The sequence below is a fragment of the Schistocerca piceifrons genome, chromosome 9 (assembly GCF_021461385.2).
Source record: "Schistocerca piceifrons isolate TAMUIC-IGC-003096 chromosome 9, iqSchPice1.1, whole genome shotgun sequence".
In the NCBI taxonomy this organism is placed as follows: domain Eukaryota; kingdom Metazoa; phylum Arthropoda; class Insecta; order Orthoptera; family Acrididae; genus Schistocerca; species Schistocerca piceifrons.
Genome location: NC_060146.1, coordinates 218,512,623 through 218,538,161, shown reverse-complemented (window position 1 = coordinate 218,538,161; position 25,539 = coordinate 218,512,623). Strand labels below are relative to the sequence as shown.

The 25,539-nt window shown below is 42.4% G+C and overlaps 1 protein-coding gene across 4 annotated transcripts in view; it reads right to left on the bottom strand.

Moving 5' to 3' along the window:
* Positions 1-12,447: 12,447 nt before the first annotated feature.
* The window catches only part of LOC124717173 (mitochondrial 2-oxodicarboxylate carrier-like), a 105,375-nt gene continuing 92,283 nt past the window's right edge, over positions 12,448-25,539 (bottom strand). For all 4 annotated transcript variants that reach the window (XM_047243947.1, XM_047243946.1, XM_047243948.1 and 1 more), the window contains one exon: positions 12,448-13,048. In XM_047243947.1, coding sequence (XP_047099903.1) covers positions 12,928-13,048 — 121 coding nt within the window. In that variant the 3' untranslated portion in view covers positions 12,448-12,927. The remainder of the gene's footprint in view (positions 13,049-25,539) is intronic.

Here is a 25,539-nt window from a genome sequence, read left to right as displayed (position 1 = left end):
TCCAATAAAATGTGGCACACGGTGACCTGGACACCACAAGTACCACACATTGGAGGGTCCTCTCGCCGGAGCAGGAAGCCATGCGTCATAGGACTGTGGCCTATCCGAAGCCAAGTAAGGATAACCTCGTCTCGCCTACGGGGCTGGAAAGAGGTACGCCACACATGAGTTGTAGGCTTACCTAAATGGAGCTTATTGTCAATCATTCCCAACCACTCATCCTCCCACCAACGCATGACTCGTGAGCTCAACAGCAAGGAGAGTGCATGCAGGGGGAGGGCACACTGAAATACTTGCGGATTGAGACAAGCCTCCTTGGTTGCGAGATCTGCCCTTTCATTCACAGCAATGCCAATGTGCCCTGGAACCCAGCAGAAAATCACCTCCTTCCGCAGTCATTGTAGTTGGAGGAGGGCATCCTGGATGTCCTGGACTATTTTATCTGCTTGATACAAACATTGCAATGAGTGAAGGGCACTTAGTGAATCGGAACAGACAAGAAAATTAGGATGGGAAGAGCATCTCATCTGCTCCAGTGCCTGCAAGATTGCAGACAATTCTGCATCAAAGAAAGTAAATGCTTGAGGCAGTCGGACATCGAGGACACGATCCGGAAAAGCAACAGAGCAACCGACGGAATCCCCTTGTTTCAACCCATCCGTAAAAACAGCTACATAGTCTTGGTGCTCGGATAAAATAGCAGAAAATGTTGCATTAAACACGGTGGCAGGAGTGCAATCTCTCTTGTAACACACCAAATCTAAAATCACTCTGGGCCTCTCCAGTAACCAGGTGGCAGGCGGTTAAAACCCTGGATTTGGGGCTGCATGGGCTCTACACCAAGGGACTCCAGCACACATTGCACACAGATCCCTAACGGCATTGTGGCTCATGGGCAGTTGGAAAAAAGGCACTCCAGAGGCGGACGAGCAACAATATGGTGAGTGGGTGAGGTTGGAGCTGCAAGAAACTTACAAGCCTGGTGAACCAACAGGAGCTGCTGCCAGATGGTAAGTGGCGGTTCTCCCGCCTCAGCACAGAGGCTGGGTATGGGACTAGTCCGAGAAGTGCCCGTGGCCTGTCAAATACCCGCACTGTGGACAGCGTCAAGCATCTGCAAATAAGAGGGCCTTACTGACCCATACACCGTGCACCCGTAATCTAGCCGCAAATGCACAAAAGCTTGATAAAACTAGAGAAGATGTGCTCCATCTGCTCCCCAAGACCTGTGGCTAAGGCACTTAAGGATGTTCAGCACCTTCAGGGTTCTGGCTTTCAAGTCTCGCAGGTGTGGCAACCCTGACAATCTGGAGTAAAAAAGAAGGCCCAGAAACTGCACCGTGTCTCTGAAATGTAGGATAGTGTCCCCTACATGCAAGGGAGGCAAATTAAAAGGACGACGAGAACTATTAAAATGAACACACACACACACACACACACACACTTATTGGCAGCCCACTCCCCAAACTGCTGCACTGTAAGTTGCAACTGACGGCTTACCGTTGCAACACTGGAGGAGGAACAGGAAACAGCAAAGTCGTCCACAAATAAAGAGCACTGTACTGGACTGTTTACCCTAGATGTTATACTGTTGATGGTGATGGCAAAGAGGGTAACACTTAAAACACTGCCCTGGGGGACACCATTCTCCTGCTCAAATCGATCAGGCAGTGTGTGACCAACTCGGGTCCGAAAAAACCACTGAGACAGGAAAGACTGAATGAAAATGGGGAGGTGGCCATGACAGCCCCATTGATGCAGTTGTGCGCGAATACTGTGTCTCCAAGTAGTATTGTAAACCTTACTGAAACTTACGGAATCCACAGAGAGCGGCTAAGGAGTTGCCTGGTCTCTAAAAGCCAGACGAGATGACAGTTAACCACCCGTCCCAGGGTCTTTCCTACACAGCTCCTCAAGGTGATACCCCGATTAATACTGGGACATGTGCGGTCCTTTCTTGGTTTGAGGAGAGGGATTAGAATTGCCTCCCTCCACGAGTTGGGGAAGACACCTGTCTGCCATATTAGATTAAAACTTTCGAGGAGGCTTTCCTTTGATGCACATGTCGAAGCATGAAGTACCGGATGTGGTCATGACCGGGTGCAGTGTCAGAAGTCTCAGTCTGTGCCGATTCAAGCTCCCACATCGAGAAAGGGGAGTTGTAGGCCTCAGAACTGTTCGACCTAAAGTCCTACTTTTCCCTCTCAACAGTCACACGGTAGTGACGAAACGCTGGATCCTGGCTTGCATTGGCAGTAGTTTGTGCTAAATGCTCAGCCAGCGTTTGAGCAATGTTTCTAGGGGTTGTTTGGAGGCACCCCTGGTTCAACACTGAAGCTATTGGTAAACGGCTGTGTTTACCAGAAATCCTCCGGATGGCTTCCCATACTTTTGAGGAACAAGTGGAACGATTGATTGAGTTCAGGAACTCATGCCATGACCACTTTTTGCTCTCTTTAATGAAAGGGCGAGCCTTGGCTCTCGCGATTCAAAAGGTTGAGAGATTGTGCGCTGTCGGGCGGTGTTTAAACTGTCGAGGAGACGCATGCCTGTCCCGGATGGTTAAATGGCACTCTTCTGTCCACCAAGGGACAGGTCGCCTCTGAAGAGGGGTGAAAGACGTTGGTATGGATAGATCGGCAGTGTGATGGATCACAGGCATGATGTGATCCACCCATTCTGGACGCTGTCACGTTGTTCAAACACAGCCAACTGGCCGAACAGCGTCCAGTTAGTGCTGCCAATCATCCATGTCGGTGGCTTCTGTTCCAGCAACACACCATCGAGTAGCTGGAGGATCGGGAAATGGTCGCTGGAATGAAGGTCGTCAATGACCTCCCAGTGAACAGAGTTGGCGAGTGCTGGAGAGCAGAGGCATGGGTCGATGGCTGAGAATGACCCAGTAGCGCCATAGAAATGAGTCGGAGTACCAGCGTTTAGGAGGCACAGCTCTCGAGATGTCAGGAGGCTCTCCAAAACTCGACCCCGATGGCAAGTAGATGTTGAGCCCCACAAGACACGGTGGGCATTGAAGTCTCCCAGGAGGAGAAATGGTTGGGGGAGTTGTGCGATAAGGTCTGTGAGAGCCTCAGAGTCTACTGCATCCAGTGGAGGTAAATAAAGAGAACAAACTGTAAGCCACTGACGTGCAGAAATTTCAGCTGCAACTGCTTGCAGGTCAGCATTGAGGGGAAGAGCAGAGGAGTGGTGCACATTATTGACAAACACAGCAACCCCTCCTCTGGCTCTTTCCCCAGTCATATCATCATTGCGATATAGGGTATAGCCCTGTAGTGCAGGGGCATCAGGTGCTTTGAAATGTGTTTCTTGCAAGCACAAGCACAGATGGCGCTGCTGCTCTATCAGTTTCAGTTCCTCCATGTGTGTACTGAACCCATTCATGTTCCACTGTATAATGGGAGCCATCTATCGGGGAATAGTACTTTCATCCTGACTTCCTGACGGGGAGGGGAGCCCACAATGGGTGGAGGCTCAGGTTTGGAACGAGATGGTTGCCCCAATCTGACATAAAGCTGCATAGCCTCTAAAGAAAAATCGACCGAGATGTCAGAGAGGTCAATGTCGACATTGTCGGGCTGTTTTCTGCACGATTCCACCGGTGTTGGACGTTTTGCCTTGAATTTTTTTCCCTGGGTAGACTTTGCAGCCACAACTGCAGTTGAGGGCATGGCAGCATTTGACAGTGGACTAAATGGAACCTTTGGAGAGGCAGGGAGCTGCACAGTGTCAGCAACCACAGCTTTTTCTGGAGTTCTCAGGGGAACGACAGGCCTAGACACAACTACAGCAGTGCAAGTGCAGGGACACACGCAGGTGCTTGTGCTAACAGCAGCAACCTCCATTTGTATAGCGGTATCAGTTTTCAGGACCGGCTGTTTCAGAACGGAAGAAAAGGAGGCAGTGAACGTGGGTGGCTGCACGGACTTATATAGCTTTTTCGCTTCACCATACGGAATGCGCTTTGTGGTTTTAATCTCCTGTATCTTCTATTCCTCAAGGAAAACTCTGCAGTCGTTGCTCCACACAGGATGATCCCCAGAGCAGTTGACACACTTGGGAGGAGAGGAGCAAGCAACTCCCTCATGGGTGGCTTCACCACATTTCCCGCAAGTGGCGTCCCCTCGACAGCCGTGAGTAGTGTGCCGGAAGCGCTGGCATTTAAAAGACAGCATTGGATCGGGGTAATAAGGCCGTACACTGAGATGTAGGAGACCTGCCTTCAGACGCTCCAGTAGTTGGGGCTGTTAAAAGTAGGGATAAACGAGTCTAACTTCACGAGAACGCCATCCACCCGTTTCATAAAGTGTTGCATATCGACAATACCTTCCCGGGACCATTCAGCTTTCAGTTCTTCTTGGGGAATGTCAACGAGATCCCTGCAAGTCAAAACACCTTTGCTCTGTAGTTCAGGGTGTTGGGAAATTCAGTTTCTATCGCAAATTCCCCAAGGCATTGTACTTCCTGAAGGTTCTTGACTTGTTGGAAGCTAGATGTCTGAATCAACAAGGTCCCATTTCACAAGCACTTAACAGTTTTCAAGGTGTCTGCAATGCCTTCTAAGCCTTTCTGTATACAAAAAGGTGGAAACTCTCCTCTTTTCTTTTAACTACAAGACACACATTCTGCAAAGCAGCATGTGTTCTGTTACTATTGACTGAATCAGGAGGACTGGCTACACAAGCCCTCTTATTGGATTGGGTGTTAATACCTACCTAGCGACCCACCCTTTCTGCTGGGAGGAGGCAAAGACAATTTTGAAGGATCTATCTCGGTCCCACGACCAGCTAGGGAACTAGAAGTCCACCTAGAAAAGAGCCCCACATGCCTAGGTAAGCCTTAAAAAGCTGAGGTGTGGCAGGTTGCCCAGAGGTTGCTCGCTAACGACTGTTCCACCTCAACAGCCATGCATCTCATCAGCGCGCAGCACACCTTGAGATTGAGGTTTTTTTTATAGAGCTTTATTTCATCCTCGCGGTCGGGGCGGTCAAGCCAAGATCCCCATTCCCTGAGACACACAACATTCCACCGCCGCACCACGCGGTGGTCGCTGAAGCATGCCCAGAGCTTACGGTGCCAGGGGACTGGGCGGTGCTAACCAGTCCCCACCTCAGGAACCCCAGGGTCGCCAAGCCAGCACTCAGCAAATGAATGCCAAGTGCCTGGGGGCATTGTGTTGGCAACAGTAGTTCTTAGTACTGTTATAAAAAGGGGCCATATCACCCATATCTTTCATTCTGAATAGAATAGCATCCCATAGTGCCCAATGTCCTGAATTGACGTCAGTTTCACACCTAGCTATTTCTATACTCATCACTTTAGCATGTGTACAACAGTTAAACTTTGGGGCTGTTTGTCTTCAGTTAAGCAATTTTGAAAGACAAAATTCAGCATTTGAACTCTTCTTTTTTTCGAGTGAACGGCTTTTACACAAACTTTTAAGAAGGAATTGAAAGGGAACCTTAAATATAATGAAATGTTGGTGAGTTGTAGCAAACAAAGCCTACTATAGAATTTCAAATGAGATGATTATGGAACACTAGTATCTTAATGACAATATCCCAAAGTTGAACATTTCTCATCTGGGAAGCCTTAAATGTGTAACACCTAAGTCCAGTATTACAAAGCTGATATGTCAAATATTTATGTCAAAGAGGTTTGATGGTGTAATAGGGCACTTTGTCAAATCTTGTCTGTCGTCAAATAAATCTGATTGAGTCTAGGGCCTCACTGTAGATTTGATCATAATAGTCGCTTGTCTTCTGTTCAATTCAATGTGACGTGTTACCAAGTGGAGTGCTAGCATTGCTGCAGCATTCTGTCATCTGTAGTGTGTTTATAAACATGGCTAGTAAATGCAATTGGTGTGTACTATCAACTACAAAATTAATCAAGATGTATGAAGTTGATGAGGCGCTTCACAATATGAGGCACCATGAATACAAAAATAGTTTAAGACGATTGGAGTGCTATAAAAATATTGTAGAGGTCATTAGCTGTGAGATACGATTTTCGGACAAAAAATGTAATTGATTTGTTTGTAAAATAAAAATAGTTCTTAATGCACATAAAGTGTATTGAACATTTATTTACCTTCAGACATTGGTCCTTTAGTTCTTTTATAAATTGCTGCACATGTTTCAGGTATTATTTTCGTTAATGTGCACTGTGGTATTCGAGTGCTGTACTGTAAGCTACAGTAACTCTCTCCTGTAGCAAGGAATCAGAGTGTTACAGTGAGCCTCTCTTCTGCAGATATGTTGTTGTTGTTGTCTTCAGTCCTGAGACTGGTTTGATGCAGCTCTCCATACTACTCTATCCTGTGCAAGCTTCTTCATCTCCCAGTACTTACTGCAACCTACATCCTTCTGAATCTGCTTAGTGTATTCATCTCTTGGTCTCCCTCTATGATTTTTACCCTCCATGCTGCCCTCCAATGCTAAATTTCTGATCCCTTCATGCCATGGTAAGACAGAGATTTAGGAACGAGGTTTTAAATTGTAAGACATTTCCAGGGGCAGATCGAGCTTCAAGTAGCCTCAGAGAGCTATTGGCAGCCGACTGACACAGAGACATTTACAACTCCTGGCTGTGAACAGTGATTGCTCTGGCTGCCAGCAGCTGGTTGTAATAATGCGACTCAGCATTGCAGCTGTTAAAGCTTGTGTCATCATAAAAGAGCCCCTGTTAAACAGCACAAGGTGAGCTGTGTGACAAAGAGCCCTTTCATGCATTTTTCCTGTCTGTCTGTCATCCCACATACAAGGAGAGGTTGCAGTGGGGTCATCTTTTTGAAACCATTTACACAGTGACGTAGGTTAAGATCCCAGCTACACCACCTTGTAGCCATTCACTCTGGTGGCCCTTCATTTACAAGTTATGGGGGGGGGGGGGGGGGGGGGGGTGTAATGGATAGGGTAAGACATTGATGTGATGGATAAGGTAAGACACTGATGTGCGTACGGTCGTGGGTTCGATTCTTGTAAGGTACTTTGATTTTCTTTTCTTTTTAAATTTCTATCAATGTTATTTTGAACATTATTTTTATTTAACTAATTGGTTCAAATGCAATTTTTATTTCTATTCCTTTGTCACATCATTTTAATCATCATTTGAACTTCTTCATTTGCTCTCATTTTTCTCCCTATAATTCTTTTTCCACTTGAAATCTTTGTTCGTGTGATTTTAATTAATTTTAAGTATTAATTTCAACTTGATTCGTTTTGTTTTATCATCCTTTTCTTTTGTCCATGTTATTGCATCCATTATTTCTATTCCTCATTTTGCTTGAATTTAGTTTTATTTATAATCCCTTCTTTCATTTAAATCTTCATCTGCGTTTATTTTTCCATAACACAATAGGAATTTAGGCTATGTTTCAAATGCTTGTACAACAATTACACACACATCTTCGGGCAAAAAATACAATTTTGACACTATTGCACAGTCAATATAAATAGATTGTTTCGTCTTTTGATTTTTAACCAATAGATCAGCATTTTTAAATATATAGTAGATAAGTATGATTAAATTCACATTCAAAAAAATTCCGAGTGGAAAAGGAATGATATAAAAAAAACTGTGAAGAAATATAAATAAAAAACTACATTTAAACCAATTAATTAAATAAAAATAATGATCTAAGTCATTTAGACAAAGATTTTAAAAAAAATTTAAAATACCTAATGAGATTTGAACTCACAATCTTCAGCTTGAGAAGGCCTTCCCTTTCCATTACATCAGGCAATCTGTCTACAAAATTTTTCTCTTAACACTACTGAGTGTCATGTAAAATTCAAAAATTTTTTTTCCATCGATTATTCGAAAATGAGGGTCCACTAGGTTGTATGGCTACAGCATGTGATACCTGAGATCGAAACCTATACCACCTCTCCTTGTTAGCCCTGGAAGGAAGGAGCACTGCTACCTCCACATTACATGTAAAGTCATTCCATGTGGGTGGTTACAGCAATGTGTATATCACAAATGAGAGTTCAAGGTGGCTACTGAAACTTGGAAGAGAGAGAGAGAGAGAGAGAGAGAGAGAGAGAGAGAGAGAGAGAGAGAAAGGGGGGGTGGGAGGGGGGGGGGGAGCTGATAATTCCTGGTTTCAGGAGGAAGGGTGGCAAGAAGCTCCTGATAAATTACTGGTGAGTGGGAGGGGGAGGGGGGAGGTATACAACAATACTGACTTTTCTTTCCTCTCACTTGAGCTATATACCAAGCATGAACTGTTTTTTAACCACAGTTGTAAACATTGATAATTTATAAGGAATAATATCCATACAGTTACCACACTTTGAAACATTAAGTATTTTAAAATTTGTGGTTTATAAAACTGAGTAAGATTGAATCTCAACGCTAGGTTAAAACACAGCATTCCCAGAGATTTTATGAAATTCCCTGATTTTTCCAGATAAAATGCAATTCCTTCAGAATTCTGGGTTTTCCAGGAGAATCGCCACCCTGGAATTACATATGTGGTCACCCTTCAAACACAAATATAGTGCCAATAATAAGCCAGCATACTCTGGTAACATTTTATCTAATATGGGATGAGCAAGGACAAGAAGATGACTCTGCAGTCTTTCCAGAACTGAAAATTGAGAAACACTGATAACTTTGTTTATCATGACAGCATATTTGAATTATTGTGTCATTCACACTTGCTCCTCCAGCATGTCACTCAGGCTATTTCTTCTTCATCCACAAATCTCATACTCACTTCTCCGTAATTATGTTTCCTCCATTGCTAATGGAAATGTCTTGACAGGATTTGTTGGGAACCTGTTAACATTAAGTCTTGCGTAATTAAAATGTGAAACCCATCAATATGGGTACTGGATGGAAGCCTTTGTTCAACCCACGTGAAAACAATGTTTAAAACTCTAGAAATGGACAACATTCTTATCTGAAAGTTACAATAAGCAAGTGATTCAATTGGAGGTGAGGACAGCAATGTAACTGTAGTTTGTTTTCATTATGTCCTGTGTTTCTCTTTGCAACATGGTAATTTTACACTGCCGAATGTGTGAACCAGTCAGAAAAGTGGTTGGCCTATTCTGTTACCAAATTCAACAGTGTGCAAGAATACAGAATGTGTAACTGTATCCAGTACAGAACCGCACAGCTGGTACCACATGTGCACTGCAATGGTGAACCAATAACACTGCCCCCTTCCACACTTAGGTATCAGTGACTTTGTTGTTTCTACCCTGGTGTGTAGGATGTCCTATTTATCTTCATCACCACAAATAACTTTTGCCCAGAAGCAAAATAAAAAAAAAAAAAATGTATCATGCAATTAATATTCTATATGAGTAGACATTAACCAGCATTACTGCCTTTCTGGTAACTATGTTTGTTATGAAGATAACAGCAGCAATAAGTCTTTTCTAAGTAGCAGCCTATATTTCTGACTTGGGAATTCACTTGCTATCACAGTGCATTTTTCACACAAACATCACATTACTACAAATGTAGTGGAGTAACTTTGGCGGATTCATCTGTGTGAGTTTAACGATGAGTGCTTTGCCTCATGTCAAAACTTCCTCTTTCCTGAAGCATCACAAGGTGGGAAATCCTCTGCCTGAGTAGTGTTATGCCCACCTTCAACAACAGAAGAAAAGTAATGAAGATGCAGTTTTGAATCAAGGACTGCTAGTACTGTGCACAAGATATTACTTGAAAGCTGTAGTGCTGTCCTAAATACCTATAGTGTCAATAAGAAATAATTATAGCACTTACTGCATAAAAATTTCTCAGCTCATTAGCCACATCAAATTTGGATAAAATTCCAAGCTTTCAATGGTATCCTCTATCACCTTCATCAGCGACTAAAGCTGGCTGTCATGAAATGGCAAGATTCCCTCTTTTACACCCACAGAAGAACATCTGATTGGCCGGATTACACGACGATGGCACATACAGAGGTGGCGCCCCTCTACATCTGTAGATTTTGCTCGCACTCTATACCTAGCGTTGCTTGCAGTAACACCCATCGCATCAGGTGGTGAATTGTGAGTATTCCTCTGTGTTTTTTCCTTATCAAGTGCAAGCTTCCATGCATTGCTAAGGGCATAACTGGTGTCTCTATTGAAGTTGTTTTCACAAAGTCTAGTTTCAACTGCTTCTCCAATCATAGGGTCCCAATAGTTTGATTTGTGAGCAACTATTCTCGTATGTTCAAACAAAATCTTGTGCGTATTTAACAGGCTGTGCCCTCTGCCAACACATGGAATTATTGGGACTCATGATCAGAGAAGCAGTTGAAATTAGACTTTGTGAGAACAACTTCAAAAGAGACACCAGCTATGCATTTAGCAATGCACGGAAATGTGCACTTGACATGGAAAAAACTCAAAGGAATACTTCTTGCAATTCATCACCTGAAGAGATGGATGCTGCTGCTAGATAGAGAGCACAAGCAAAATTGACGGACATAGAGGGCACCACCTCTGTATGCACCATCGTGACGTAATACAGCCAAACAGGTGCCATTCTGTGGGTATAAAAGAGGGAACCTTGTCAGTTCGTGACAGTCAATTTTAGGAGGATATTACGGAAAGCTTAGAATTTTATCCGAATTTGACACAACAAGTGAACTGAGAAATTTTTATGCATGAAATCTGTCATGAAAAACTTCATAGTCATTATTCTACTTACTGTTCTGCTAACTTACATTCTCCATAGATGAGTAGTGTTTCTACTTTCTCTTCATTAGTGAACACTGTACTCACACACTCCTTAACTAAAGATGGTTGACTGGATGATCAGGGTGCATTTTTTTGTGTGTTTCAATTTGCTTACTGTCAGCTCCAGCAAGTGGAAGAGTTAAGTTACCCCGCGTACCTGCGGTGTATGCCAGTACTTGAGAGTCAAAGTTAATTTTCCAGGTATGCAGGAAAAGACAGACTGCTATTTACCGTGTAGATGACATGTGAAGTTGCAGAGAAGCACAATTAAAAGACACTTACACAAAGCTTTTGACTGCAGCCTTCATCAGCAAAAGAGAAACACACGCCATTCACACACACTAGCAAGCACACCACCAACTCTGGCAGAGAGAGACCCTCAGCATACAGAACAGGGAGTTCTCGCCACTGCAGATACGCCTTCCACATCTCGAAAACGGCTTCACAGACACTATGCCCCAGACCTAGTCCACAAACAGATCTCCCAGGCCATTTCCCCTCGCACCCCCAATCCCCCCACCATCACCAAGAATCAGATCCAAAGGAGTGCCCCCTTCATCACCCAGTAACACAACACACTGGAACAACTGAACCACATCCTTCACCCTGAAAAGAGAAACATTCTACCAAAGATCCTTTCCACCCAACCTCCAAACATCCTAGTTCATTACTAAGTCACTCCCAATTCCAACTCCTTACCACAAACAAGGATCGTGTCCCTGTGGAAGATCCAGGTGCCAGACCTGCCCAAATCCCTCCCCCCAAGCCCTTTCTACACCAGTCCTGTCACAGATTTACCCTACCGCAACAGGGACCCTGCCACCTGTGAAAGCAGCCAGGTCATTTACCACCTCTACTGCAATAATTGCACAGCTTTTTATACGGTATGACTACCAACCAGCTGTCCACCAGAATGAACAGCCATCACCAAACTGTGGCCGAGACCAAATTAGACCACCTGGTGGAACAACATGCTGCTGAAAATTACATGCTCGATTCCAGTGGCTGCTTCACTACCTGAGCCATCTGGAACCTCCCATCCACCACCAGCTTTTCTGAACTGTGCAGATCAGAGTTATCATTACGATACATTTTCTGCTCCCGTGATTACCCTGGCCTCAACCTAGGGTGACACACTGTCCCCACATCCTCCACCCAACAGTTTCCACCCCTATGTCCTATTATCTCCTCCCCATTCTCGTCTGAATGGTGTATGTTTCTCTTTTGCTGATGAAGGCTGTGGCCAAAAGTTTTGTGTAAGAGTCTTTGAACTGTGCCCATCTGCAACTTCGTGTCATTTTTATGGTAAGTAGCAGTCTATCTTTTCCTACATTGTTAGCTACAAGAAAGCTGACTGTGCTGGTCGATGGCCCCCTCGTAGCTAAACATTTGCTTGATACATTTTTTATTTTGCTTCTGGACAAAAAGTTATTCAGGGTGGTCAAGAGAAATGGAACAGCTTGTAGCTGGCCAAACACCTTTTGACATCAAATTATTGGTACAGCACTAGCCTATCAAAATTTCCATCACCAACTTCTGTATTTCTATAAACACTTCAGTCATTTACCTCCTCCTCCTTTTCTGATCTGGGAAGAATGTTAAGTTTTCTGTCACCGAGCATGCTGACTGCTCATGGACATGACTGTCAGTCACTTAAACCAACAACAACAAAACATCAGTCTGTCCAATAAGTGTGACACCGAGACTGACAGTGCACAAAGAAAAACAATTTATATAAAATATGAATCCATAAATTATTTTCATATTAAATTTCACATACAAAAATAGCATATCTGAACATTTGAAATACATTTCTACACTCAAAACTACCAAATGGCCAAGACGGTTACAACTCCGTTACCTTGGAAGACTTTGCACACAAACATGAGTTAGCACCAATAATATTCTACACACATTGTAGGAGATGTTGAAATCTTTTCAGTGTTAAAAAAAAATCCACAAAGCAATCGCCAATATTTTCATTCAGCTCCCAAAGCGTTAACAGTGATCAAGGCACAGATAAGTTTCACAGCCTGTTGCCACATCACTTGCTCAGCTTAATGGCTCCTGCCATATGAAATGTTCTATAATACTAGTGTTTAAAATCCCAGGAAAAAGACCCGTATGCTCCCATGCAATTCTGTTGATGCACACACTCCATTGCTGACTGGACTAGAGAAACTAGACAAAAACTGTGATTATATCACCAACAGAACTACTCTGAGAATCCATTGGTAAGGTACCGATACGTGTAGTCATAAGCAGCCACCATTAGGGCACTTCCAACACCTCTTCGCAGAAGTCTCGGAAGCAGACCTTTGAAAAGAGCTCGCAATCTGTAAGGGGAAAGAAAGCTTGGTTACATACAAGAAGATAATTTACAAAATTTTATATTTCGTATTTTTATGAGTTTTTTCAATAAACAAAGTCTTTTTTTTTCCTTTTTCTTTTCCCAAGCTGTTAATATATATACGAGGAATGTCCCTTTAGGTGCTTCAAATTCTATGTTTTTTCTGCTTGTGTGTGAAGTTTCAAACAATTCCAACAGATGACAGAGCTGTAGTGAAACACCAAAATGGTATCAGCACAAGAGTTACAAGGAATGTGCTGTAATTAAATTCTTGGTTGTAGAAAAAGAAACTTTGTTGAATATCTATAAACAATTGTGTGCAGTGTTTGATAATGATGCAATTAACAAGAGTACTGCTGGACAGAAACTGAGCTTCACGGCTGGCCACGTTCAAGACATCCTGTAACAACAGCTGTTCCCCACAAGGCAAATCAAGCAGATGCCATTATTTGTGTAGACCGTCATATCACAATTGACAGTTGGCTCTACAGGTACCAATGAGCACTGGAAGTGAGTCTACTATGATTGACACTCTTGGATATTCAAAGGCATCCTCAAGATAGCTTCAATGAACACTCATAACAATCTACAATTTTCAAAGAAAAGCCATTTCATCTGAACTGTTGGGGTAATTTGAGGCTGATGGAGGGGCCCTTCTGTCACAGATCGTTGCAGATGATACAGACTGGATGTAATGGGAACAAAAGGACAGTCACTGGAGTGGCATCACCCAAAATCGCAAAGAAAAAGAAAGAAAGAAATTAAGGCTGCTCCCTCTGCTGGCAAAGTCGTGATGACAGTCTTCTGGCTGTGAAGGAGGCATTCTCATCAATGTGTCGGCAAAAGGCTCAAACATTACTTCAGAGGCATATGTAATGACTGAATACTGGGCTGGTACCCATGTAATACCTCAGATAAACAATGTGTAAACATTGAACATGAGACTCAGGATGATGCCCACAGATGGGTGCACAGACTCCATCCCAGACGTGACCCTGTAGATATATGGGACAAGGCGAAGAAGAAGAAGAAGAAGAAATGTGAATACTGAACAAACTCTAGAATTGTTTTCAATGTGTTAGGTCTAACAAGAATACAAAAAAAAATCTTCCTCCACACAACAATGCACATCCACACACAAAATTCAGGTCCTGGGAAGACATCGCCAAACTGGGTTGGATACAATTTGTCATCCAACCTACAGCTCAGACCTGGTGTCCTTGGACTTCCATCTGTTTGGGCCACTGAAGTATTATCTATGTAAGACACATTTTGAAGATGATGAGATCATAAGTTGTGCAGTGAAAATGTGGCTAACAGCACAGGAGAAGAGCTATTACCAACAGGATATTCATGCTCTTAAAAACACAGGCATAAGGCCATAGAATGTGATGGAGACCATGTACAAAAATAGTACATGTAAAAGAAATGTTGACTGATATTTTCTCCATATTGTAACTACTGACACTTGGGCGACTGTGCCCGAGCATAGGTCGGGCCACAGAACTGCTTGCCTATTAGCCGTCTGGGCAGGCCAGCTACTGTGGTAGTGCTTCGTGGAACACCTTCCTATATGTCCCTCAACTGCTGCTCCCCTCTGTGTTCCGGTTTTAGAACTACGTCAAAAGAAATGGCAAGATACGTATAGCAACTTCCGTGACACGCTGCGCCATTGTGCATTGGTGTAGATGTGAGTTTCAAATGTTCTCATTGCTGTTTGCCATTTCTTGTCAATTTTTCTCAAATATGTCATGTTTTCTGATTGAGGTAGAAATTTTAGAAGCCTTAGAAGAAGAATTTGATGATTCTGGTTCTCAGTGGGAATTGTCTGAATGTGAAGAGAATGAAGAGGATCCAGATACAGGTTAGGAGCTGTCTAGTGCAGCTTTTTTTCAGTGTTATTATTAGAACTTATATTGCTCGAGTTGCTTCAGTTAGCAGAAAATTTATTTCTGTTCGTCTTGTCTATCTTGCAGAGGAATCTGATGAGCCTGCATCTGTGCAGTCAGTGTTAACTGATCAAAGTACGTCCTCTGCAACACAGACGTTGGCTGCAACAGAGCTGTCTGTACCTCCAACAAAGAGGCAACGAATTTTGCCGGAAAAACCCACTGGTGCCGAATTAGGCTGTAAATTTGCTGACAATCAGGGTACAGTGCCACAATTTGTAGAGAAAAACAGAGTAATGGCAGCTGTTCATGAGAATTCCACTCCTCTCAATGTGTTTTCGATCTTTTTCCCCGATTCCATAATGAAACACACAAAATCCAAAACGAACAGATATGCAAAGTCTGTTTATGACAAACTCAAAGCAGCTTCCAGGGTAAGGCCTCACAGTTTTTGTAATTTGTGGGAGGGAGTAAAGCTGCACGAAATGTATTTGTTTTTTGGCATATTTATACACATGTGTCTTGTGAAAAAAAGCAAAACTGACAAATTACTGGTCTACCAACAATTTTATTTTAACCCCTATGCCTGGTTCTGTTATGCCCAGAAATATATTCAACGCAATATTATCAAACCTGCATTTGAATGACAATGCAAAATACGTTCCAAAAAGTCAACCTCAGCATGACCCCATGCATAAAATCAGGCCAATCCTGGATCATTTCTTATTAGAATCACAAAAAATCATTTTACCAATCAGAAAACCTCACTATTGACAAAGGCATGTGTGGTTTTTGTGGAAGACTGGTATTTCGGGTTTACATAAAAAATAAACCTGACAAGTATGGAATCAAGATGTTTATTGTGTGTGATTCCAAAACTGGTTAAGTTATTAGATTGGATGTATATGCTTGGAAAGGAACACAAGACAACTCTGTAATAACATTATTGGAGAGGTTGCTAGCAGATTACCTGGGAAAAGGCCACACTGTTTACAAGGACACATTTTGTAGTTCACCAGCAGTATTCGATTTTCTGTGAAAACATAAAATGAAAGCAATAGGTTCATGCATGACTAAATGGAAAGATCTACCAAACGAAATTGTTTCCAAAAAACTGAAAAGGTATGAGTCTGTGTCAATGAGGAGGAATCATCCTCTTTGTCTGAAGTGGAAAGACACAAGAGATGTACCAAGCCTGTTCACTGTGCACAAAATGACCAGCTCTGACACATCTGTTCATACAAAGGAAGGTATCAAAGTACAATCAAAACCCAGATGCCATTCTTGACTATAATATTTACAAAACAGGGGTCGATAGGAGTGATCACATGACTTCTTAATATGCATTTAGGAGGAAACAGATGATGTGATGGAAGGAATTGTTCTTCACATGCTTATAATGGCTGCAACAAATGCATTTGTCTTATACCAGGAAACCAGGACTCCTGCTCAAAGAAAGAGCTGCTATTTTTCCACTTTTCTACAACAAACTGGTGAAGGACTGATTCACAAAGGTATGAATTTGGCACTATACAATGTTCCTAGTGAAACTCACAGCAACAGACTTCTAGGACACCATTTTGCAGAAATATTCCAGCCACTGAGACAAAGGAGCATCCAACTAGAGTGTGAGTTTGCTCTGAGAAAACAAAAAAACTATCTAGTGTAAAGCAGGTAGGAGGGAAACCAGCTGGTGGTGTCCAGACTGCAATGTACCACTCGGTGTGCCAGAGTGCTTCAAACTCTTCCACACTGAAGCTAATTGCCTGTGAATTTACACTAAAAAAAAAAAAAAAAAAAAAAAAAAAAAAAAAAAAAAAAAAAAAAAAAAAAAAAAATTTGTGAAACTGAAACCATACGTTTTATGTTTGTTGTTATTAATTTTGTCATCAACCAATATAATTAAAATAAACATTTAAAATAAACCATAAAGACTGTTATTTCATAATATGTTTTATGTTTCAAGATACCTTAAATAGAAACGTGCCAGTGACATTTAAAAAAAACGCTAAAAATTGCTGGTCCACTGGGCCAAGAATGTGTCTAAGCTGCCGGTGCTCAAGGTGTTAAGAACAAATATGTTCTGAGAAAGAAATTTTGAGTCCTTATTTACTGACTGACTCTCAAATATAACAAAATTCTGTCTGTTGGATCAAAAATTCTACTCACATCAAGATTTTCCCACTTCACAGTTCATTTACGAATTTGTTGTTCTAAACACAAATGATCTCAGGAGAGGGGTTACGGAACTTAGCGTTGACTTGCACCCTTGCAGTTAATTTCCAGAAGTGTTCTTTTTTATTTTTTATTTTTTTGGTTTTTGCTCTTGCACTGAAGCACCTCCCTAACTGTGCACCAGTTAGTGCTCAATGGAAGTGCCCCATAGTGTTCCATACACAGCCCACCACTCACTGGTCCCTGCACCATCAATGCTAAACTGAGATATTGCTGCCAGCATCTGGATTGGACAATGGTCCTCTTTTCATGTTTCCACTTGTAAGGAACTAGTCAATGACATTTTTCTTTAATGTACTTTTCGATACACCCAAATAAATGTACTACTCGATACATGGACATCGTTCAAAAATCATAATAATCTTAATTATGCTTTAATAAGGTATAGAGTATTATTTTACTTATGTACAAATGTAAAAACATGTAACAAGAAATTTTTTCAAAAAGAGAATCTAACCAGTGAAGTTATGTCGAACATTTTTTGTTTTAATTCTGAAAAACATCTGAAATTATTATTATTATTATTATTATTGTTATTTTTCATGCTTTCCCAGCAATCTGTTGACATCTTGGATATTCGGGAATCCAGCTGGATGTTCGCATCGTTCTCGCACGATATTTCAACAGCGTGCCTCGCTGTCTTCTTCAGGTGCTACCTGAGGCTGGTCCTTGGGTCGATCGAGTCCAGTATTTATGCCTGGAAGGAGCTGGGCATTCCCTAATTGGTCCACACCGAGTCGAGTGCTCCGTCTGTGGTCTGTGCCTGCCAGACTCGGCTTCAATGGACCCCTCCAGTCGCAGACGTTCCGACTGTGCCCATTTTGGCTGTCCTCAACGATTGTGGTCGTCATCTGAGGTGTGTCAGACCCGATCTGCGATGTTGGGTACTCTGTCTCATGACTGTTACTATGATTTCCACTTCTGTTTCGTGCTGGGTGCTCCATAATCGGTCTGCACCCACCAGACACGGCTACATTGGCCCTCTCTTGTCACCGGTGTTCCGACCGCCGTCTGCGCCTGGCCTGGCCATCTTCTGAAGTCGAGTTCATGATCTGGGGTGTGTAAAATCTGGTCTCTAATGTCCAACACTTTGTCTCACGGCTGTTCTCTCGGCCTCCACTTCTATTTCTTGTAGAATCCCGGAGTGTCCTGCGTTGAGTTTTCACAAGCTCAAGCGCTGGATTCCAGGCAGTGCCGATTTGGTATCCCGAGTCACGGTTGATTAGGTTGTCTGTGACCTTAATCTCAATGGCTTCTTTAATGACACTGTCCCAAAATCTTGAGGTCTTTGTCACAATCTTGGTGTCATTGTAATCCATTGAATGACCAAGTTCCAGACAATGCTCTGCTATGGCTGATTTAGTTGCATGTCTGAGTCTGGTATGTCTCTGGTGTTCTTTACACCTGATGTCCACAGTTCTGGTGGTCTGGCCAATGTATGACATCCCACACTGGCATGGTATGTTGTAAACACCTGGCTTGCATAGCTCCAGGTCATCTTTTACATTCCCCAGCATAGCCTCAATTTTGGTGGGTGGGCAAAATATGCTCTTGATGTCATATTTCTGGAGAATCTTGCTGATTTTGGCAGAGATAGGTCTGGCATATGGCAGGTATGCCATGTTCTTTACCTCTTCTGGTTCTTCTTCTGGATCCTTCGGCTGATTGGCAGGTTGAAGTGGAGACAGAGAGAACAGCCGTGAGACAAGGTGTCGGACATTAGAGACAAGATTTGACACACTCGAGATCATGAACTCGACTTCAGAAGATGGCCAGGCTGGGCATGGATGGTGGTCAGAACACCGGTGACCAGAGAGGGCCAATGTAGCCGTGTCTGGCAGGCGCGGACCGCAGACGGAGCATACAATGCGGCACGGACCGATTATGGAGCACCCAGCATGAAACAGAAGTGGAAATCATAGTAAAAGTCATGAGACAGAGTACCCAACATTTCAGATCGGGTCTGACACACCTTACATGACGACCACAACTGTTGAGGATGGCCAAAATGGGTGCGTACGGCAGTCGGAACATCCGCAACTGGAGGGGTCCATTGAAGCCAAGTCTGGCAGGCGCGGACCACAGACGGAACACTCGACTCGGCAAGGACCGATTAGGGAATGCCCAGCTCGTTCCAGGCATAAATACTGGATTTGATCGACCCAAGGACCAGTCTCAGGTAGCACCTGAAGAAGATAGCGCGGCACGCTGTCGAAATATCATGTGAGAATGATGCGAACATCTGGCTGGATTCCTGAATATCCAAGATGTCATTATTATTATTGTTGTTGATGTTGTTATCATTGTTGTTGTTGTTATTTCCATAATTTTTGTATTACAATTTGAAAAGCATTTCTAATGTAAATTTTATGAAATATTAATTGCATGTAACTTTTACCTTTGGATGCCCAGATTGATATCTAGATATAAATAGATCTGCCCTGTGAGTTAAGCATCACTGATCACTTTTGTTAGTCTCACGTTTTTAGTGTGACTCAACAGTGTTCTGTAATGTGGTGTGGTTCAATTCTACATCTACATCTACATCCATACTCCGCAAGCCACCTGACGGTGTGTGGCGGAGGGTACCTTGAGTACCTCTATCAGTTCTCCCTTCTACTCCTGTCTCGTATTGTTCGTGGAAAGAAGGATTGTCGGTATGCTTCTGTGTGGGCTCTAATCTCTCTGATTTTATCCTCATGGTCTCTTCGCGAGATATACGTAGGAGGGAGCAATATGCTGCTTGACTCTTCGGTGAAGGTATGTTCTCGAAACTTTAACAAAACCCGTACCGAGCTACTGAGCGTCTCTCCTGCAGAGTCTTCCACTGGAGTTTATCTATCATCTCTGTAACGCTTTCGTGATTGCTAAATGATCCTGTAACGAAGCGCGCTGCTCTCCACTGGATCTTCTCTATCTCTTCTATCAACCCCATCTGGTACGGATCCCACACTGCTGAGCAGTATTCAAGCAGTGGGCGAACAAGCGTACTGTAACCTTCTTCCTATGCTTTCAGATTACATTTCCTTAGGATTCTTCCAATGAATCTCAGTCTGGCATCTGCTTTACCAACAATCAACTTTGTATGATCATTTCATTTTAAATCACTCCTAATGCGTACTCCCAGATAATTTATGGAATTCTAGAAATGCTGCGCTGTTCTGTTATGTGCAATGCTGAAGTGCTTTACTACTTAATCCAGTAAGTTATTGTGAAAACAAGACATTATGTAAATAATAAAAATCAACAAGGCTCTGTTATAGTTTATTTCTAACATTTATGCCTCAATAACTAGAAATCTGGATTCCACCAGGTAAACCAGGAATATATCCTGAATTTGAGGAAACTGAAACAAACTGAGAAAATAACAGAAAGGCAATATATTACATAGCTTTTTTTTATTTCAAATACTGCTTTCTAACTATATACACTAATTTGCCATATCTTTCTATTTTATCATATGCAGCTCTGAATAAAACTCGCCATTAAAGATTGCTGCACAAATACAAATATTAATTTTTGATATACCATCAATAGAAAGATGAGAATACACACTGTAATTACTTATGTCTCTGTATGTGTCTGTAGATGGTAGTTCTTTGTTTTTTGTGGTTTTGCTAGTAATTCTGCACTCATTGGCACTCCAAAATAGAAACCATTAAAGAGAGTACGAATGCTATTGTGAAAAGCTAGAACTCATATTTATGTAACATGAAAAATACGAAATACAAAATTACAAAACGTTTTCCTTGTCATCCCTTCCGGTAAGTCTCCCCTGATCCAGGATTCTGGGTAACATTGCCAGCCTCTACAACTTTTCCTAAACCTCTCCAGTCCTCCTACTGCCAGAAGAAGGAGCCACTGGCTCCAAGACCTTGCATATGTAATACCTTTTTTATACTTGTATTCTATTGCCACCGCTTGCTTAGCAGATTTTTTTATCTATACAGTTACATTATATTTTCAAAAGCACAAGTAATCAAGTGAAGCACGACACATAGAAATCTATGGATCTCGTTTGTGATACAGGTAGCTGCATGTGTCAGGGTCATCAGCTGTTGCAAATGTTTCAACATATGTCCCTTCTGGACTATACTGTTTGTAAACAACTGATGACAGTATTAGCAAAAGACACAGTAAGCTGATATTTGAGGGCTCAGGTTTTCACACTGTGACCGATTAATGGTGTGCTTCAGGTTGTTCAGTCTAGTTGTCGATTGAATTTTTCTACACAAGACTTTGATGACCGACCCATTTGTCTCCTTCAGGTGGTGCAAGTTGTGCTGTTGTGTGTACTTGCTGCCTGAACTCCAATCAGACTGTCACCTACAGTCAGTCCCAAGCTGCTACTTATAGCTGAATTTGACTCCCAATGCCTCTTTTCCCTTTTTGCTCATTTGTTTTTCATAGGCCACACTGGCACTCTGTGAAAGGCACTTTCCCTCCATTTCCCAACTCTAGTGAGTATGACGCCCAGCAATATCTTAATTACTCGAGTGCCAGACCCCAAGCCCCTTTTTTAAACTGAAACCTCTAACCTGGCTCATCAGGTCTTCCAAAATCTTTATTTTGTTATTGGATAGGTAAAAAATCTACTCACCAAGTAGTGGCAGGAGAACAAACATACAAAAGGTATAACAGTGTGCAAGCTTTCAGAGTCAGTGGCTTCTCCTTCTGGCAGAAGAGTTGAAGTTGAAGGAAGAGTGGTGAAGGTAAAGGACTGAAAGATTCCTCCTCATCCCATCTGGTAAGTCTCCCCTGACCCAGGCTTCAGGGCAACTTTTTCAAACTCTACTATTTTCCCAAACCTCACCACTCCTTTTCCTTCGCCCCATTTCTCTCCCTTCAACCCTACTGCCAGAATGAGGAGCCACTGGCTCTGAAACTTGCATACATTTTGTGTGTGCGTTCTGCTACTGCTTGGTGAGTAGATTTTTTACAACCCAATTATGTTTTCAAAAACTGATTATTTCTGTTGATATATTAACATCTTTCTTTCAATAGACTGCTTAATTATACTGCCCCAGAAACATGGCATTTACACCACAGTACTCACCTCATCATATTTCAATTTCATGACTGTACTTGAGGCCTTGCACAGCGACAGCTGATTTGCTCGACTGAGTTAGCCGAGTGTGTCGTTATGTGTGTGATCTTTGCATATCATCCCAATTGTTCTAACAGTCTGCACCAGATAAGTCATTTCACATTGACAAGGAATGTGGTAACCACCTGAATTTGGATAACTAGAGTGTTGTAATGTTGCAAAGAAGACTTTTTATCTCTGTTGAAGAGAGTGAAATAAATAGGTGCCAAGTTCCCATATGAGTCTACTGATGTATCTGCAGACTGGGCCAATGTAAGGTAAATAAGTGATTCTTGGTTTTGTCTTTCTTTCTCAATTATAGTCTCTTCCTCAGTAGTTGATTTTGGCAGCATCAGCCATTTAATTGGTCAAATGGAATAGCTCTTCTTTCAGAGCTGTTTATATTCTTCAGTGAGGCTCTCCTTGTCTGAAAGTGTACAAGCTTTTCCAGAATCTTCGGCACAGAATATCTTTCTTACAGATTGTGATAGCTCAAGGAATGGACACAGAGGTCAGTGTTCCTGTGTTTTTGCATACACTGAGAGCTAGAGATCCTAAATGTGAAGAAAATGTTGCTGGCCCTCTTTTTCAAGTTCATACCTTGAGCCATCATCAGCCATCACAAACAAATTTGGTGCTACAGACTTTCGGAGTAAGAGAGCCTCACCGAGCAATTAGAACACCTACGAATAGTGTTCCACAACAATGGGTACTCTGATCGAAATACTGAGTGGGTGTTGCAATCAAAATGAATAATACTTGCAAAAGCGCTAGAAAGCATGACAAACAGAGAGAAGCCAAGAATCACTACCTACCTTCTGTTGGTACAATATCTGGAAAGACTGCTGGACTCCTACAGAAACATGACATCCAGTGTATTTCAATGACATTAAAAAATTCAAAACGTGTTCTCTGTACTGTTAAAGATGATCTCGGTCCCCGAAAGCCAGGTGCACTGCGTGCGAATGTAGCATGCCGTAAGTGGAGCACATTATCAGAACAGTCAAGGAGAATGTAAGAAATATCAGCAACACAACCTGACAAAACAACCAAACGAATCAGCTGTCACTAAGTACTGCCTTAAATATAATCATGAAATAAATACAACGAGACCAATGTTGTGGTGCAAATGTCACGTTTCTGGGATGTCACGGTTAAGAAGTCTGTTGAAATAAAAATGTTGGAAAACCAAATAACCGAGACGGTGGTTTCAATTTAAATGGGGCTTGGGATGTGGCAATTGATTTAGTAAGATCTCACTAGCCATCATACCCACCAGAGCCGGCAAAAGCTGAGAGAATGCGTGTTTCACGGGACTTCAGTGTGGGCTCCTGGAGAGGAGCACATGGAATAACAGTGGGTAAAGTTTAAAAGAACAGTTGACCACGTACTTGATAGATACAGATCTAGGAGAACAGCTCGTGAAGGAAATGACCACCATGGTATACAGTCACTCGAAATCTACTTCTAAAGAAACCGAGACAACTGCATAATAGGTGTAAAACAAACCACCTGGCTATAGACAGAGAGATGATGCATAAAACGTATCTGCCTGTATGAATTCTCCTTATTCACCCCACCCCTCAACTCCTCCATGGATGGATTCTGTGTACCCCACCTGTCTGTGTCTGGCGTTAATCTCATATGAAAGCATGAGAACATTAGCCCAATGTTTCCACAACGTGTATCTGGAGCGGGACATGGGTACGTGCCAACTGTTCACCTACTGCAATGTCAGAAATGGCCTAAAAACCACAGCCAGGCTGACCAGTTCACCAGCCTTCATTGTTAATTCACAAGGCAGATTTGATCTGGATCAGGCTCACCTTCCTGTGTCCTGGAAGCAGTGCTTTAATGCGCTTGGCTATCAAGGCAAGTAACTTAATTTCTGAAAAGCATTTGACTCAGTACCACACTCATGCTTGTTACCAAAAATATGATCATATGGAACATCAACTGAAATTTGTGACTGGGCTGAGGATTTCTTGGTATTGGTACGAACAATGCAACATCTTATTTCAGCTGGAGAGTCATCAATAACTGTACAAGGTTGTTATAATTTAAGTGCAGCAACTCACAGAGTTTGTGTGGATGGTAATTATCATATGGCAGTGACACTTGGTAGACTCTAAGGGGGGGGGGGGGGGGGTTGGAATAGTTCAAATCTGGCACGGTGAACGCAAGAAAGATGTATAGAAATGTTTCCATGTGTAACAGGTTAAGAACCGAACATGGGCAGAGAATGTTAAACAGGTGAGAAAGGCATAATGTTGATTTTATTAACTGCTGTCTACACAATTTGTTCTGTATGAGCACCAGAGACATCAACAAGATGCTGATCCATAAAACGACATGATCAACAGTTGCTTGCAGCAGTTCTGGTGGAATCTAAGCAACATATTCCTGTATAATGAGCTTCAGGTCTGATAGAGACTGAATGGGTACCTGGTAAACACGTTCTTTAGATAGCCTCAGATCCATAAGTTTCAGGGCATCAGATCAGGTGATCTTGCAGGCCATGCATCTGGAAAACCTCTGGAGATAACACATTCGTAGAAGGTTGCATTAAGCAGATCTTTCACTGGAAAATCGACACGAGGTGTTGCCCCACGCTGCACAAGTAGGCCTCGGTAACGTGGAGATATCTTGACAAGCCCTCTTGGTGTAGTCTCTTCAAAGAAGAACACACCGAGAATAAAAACGTTTGTGAATCTACATCATACAAAAATACACGGCAAGTGCAATGGCTCTTCGTGTACAACATGTGGTTTAAAAGTATCAAAATTTGGCACTTCTGCGTATTCACTGCACACTTAAGTGTAAAATGTGCTTTGTCACTCCATAGAATATTACATGGCCACATGTCGTCAACTTGGATCCGTGCCAGACACTGAAGAGCAAATTCAGAACATCAGAACATTGCTGTAGATTATGAGTTTTCAGTGACTGCACTGCCTAGTTCTTGTTTTGGTACCAGTATAGCCTAGATCTTGTGCTGGTAACAATGTAAAACAGACTGCAAAAATTTCTGCATGTTGGGACTATGGTGTGGACAATTCTCATGACACTGTACAAGAACTAGCAGTAACCGGGGAACATGCTGCATGGTCAGTTACCTTGTCAATAACTTCCACCAGGATAGGAGTCTTCCTCTTCCAGGTTTCACACAAAGCTCACCCGTGTTTTCAAATTTCATCATCATCATCTTTTATCCGTTTAGTGATATCTGGCCTCTCCTCAAGCCCTTCAGTTGGTGGTAATCTCTCA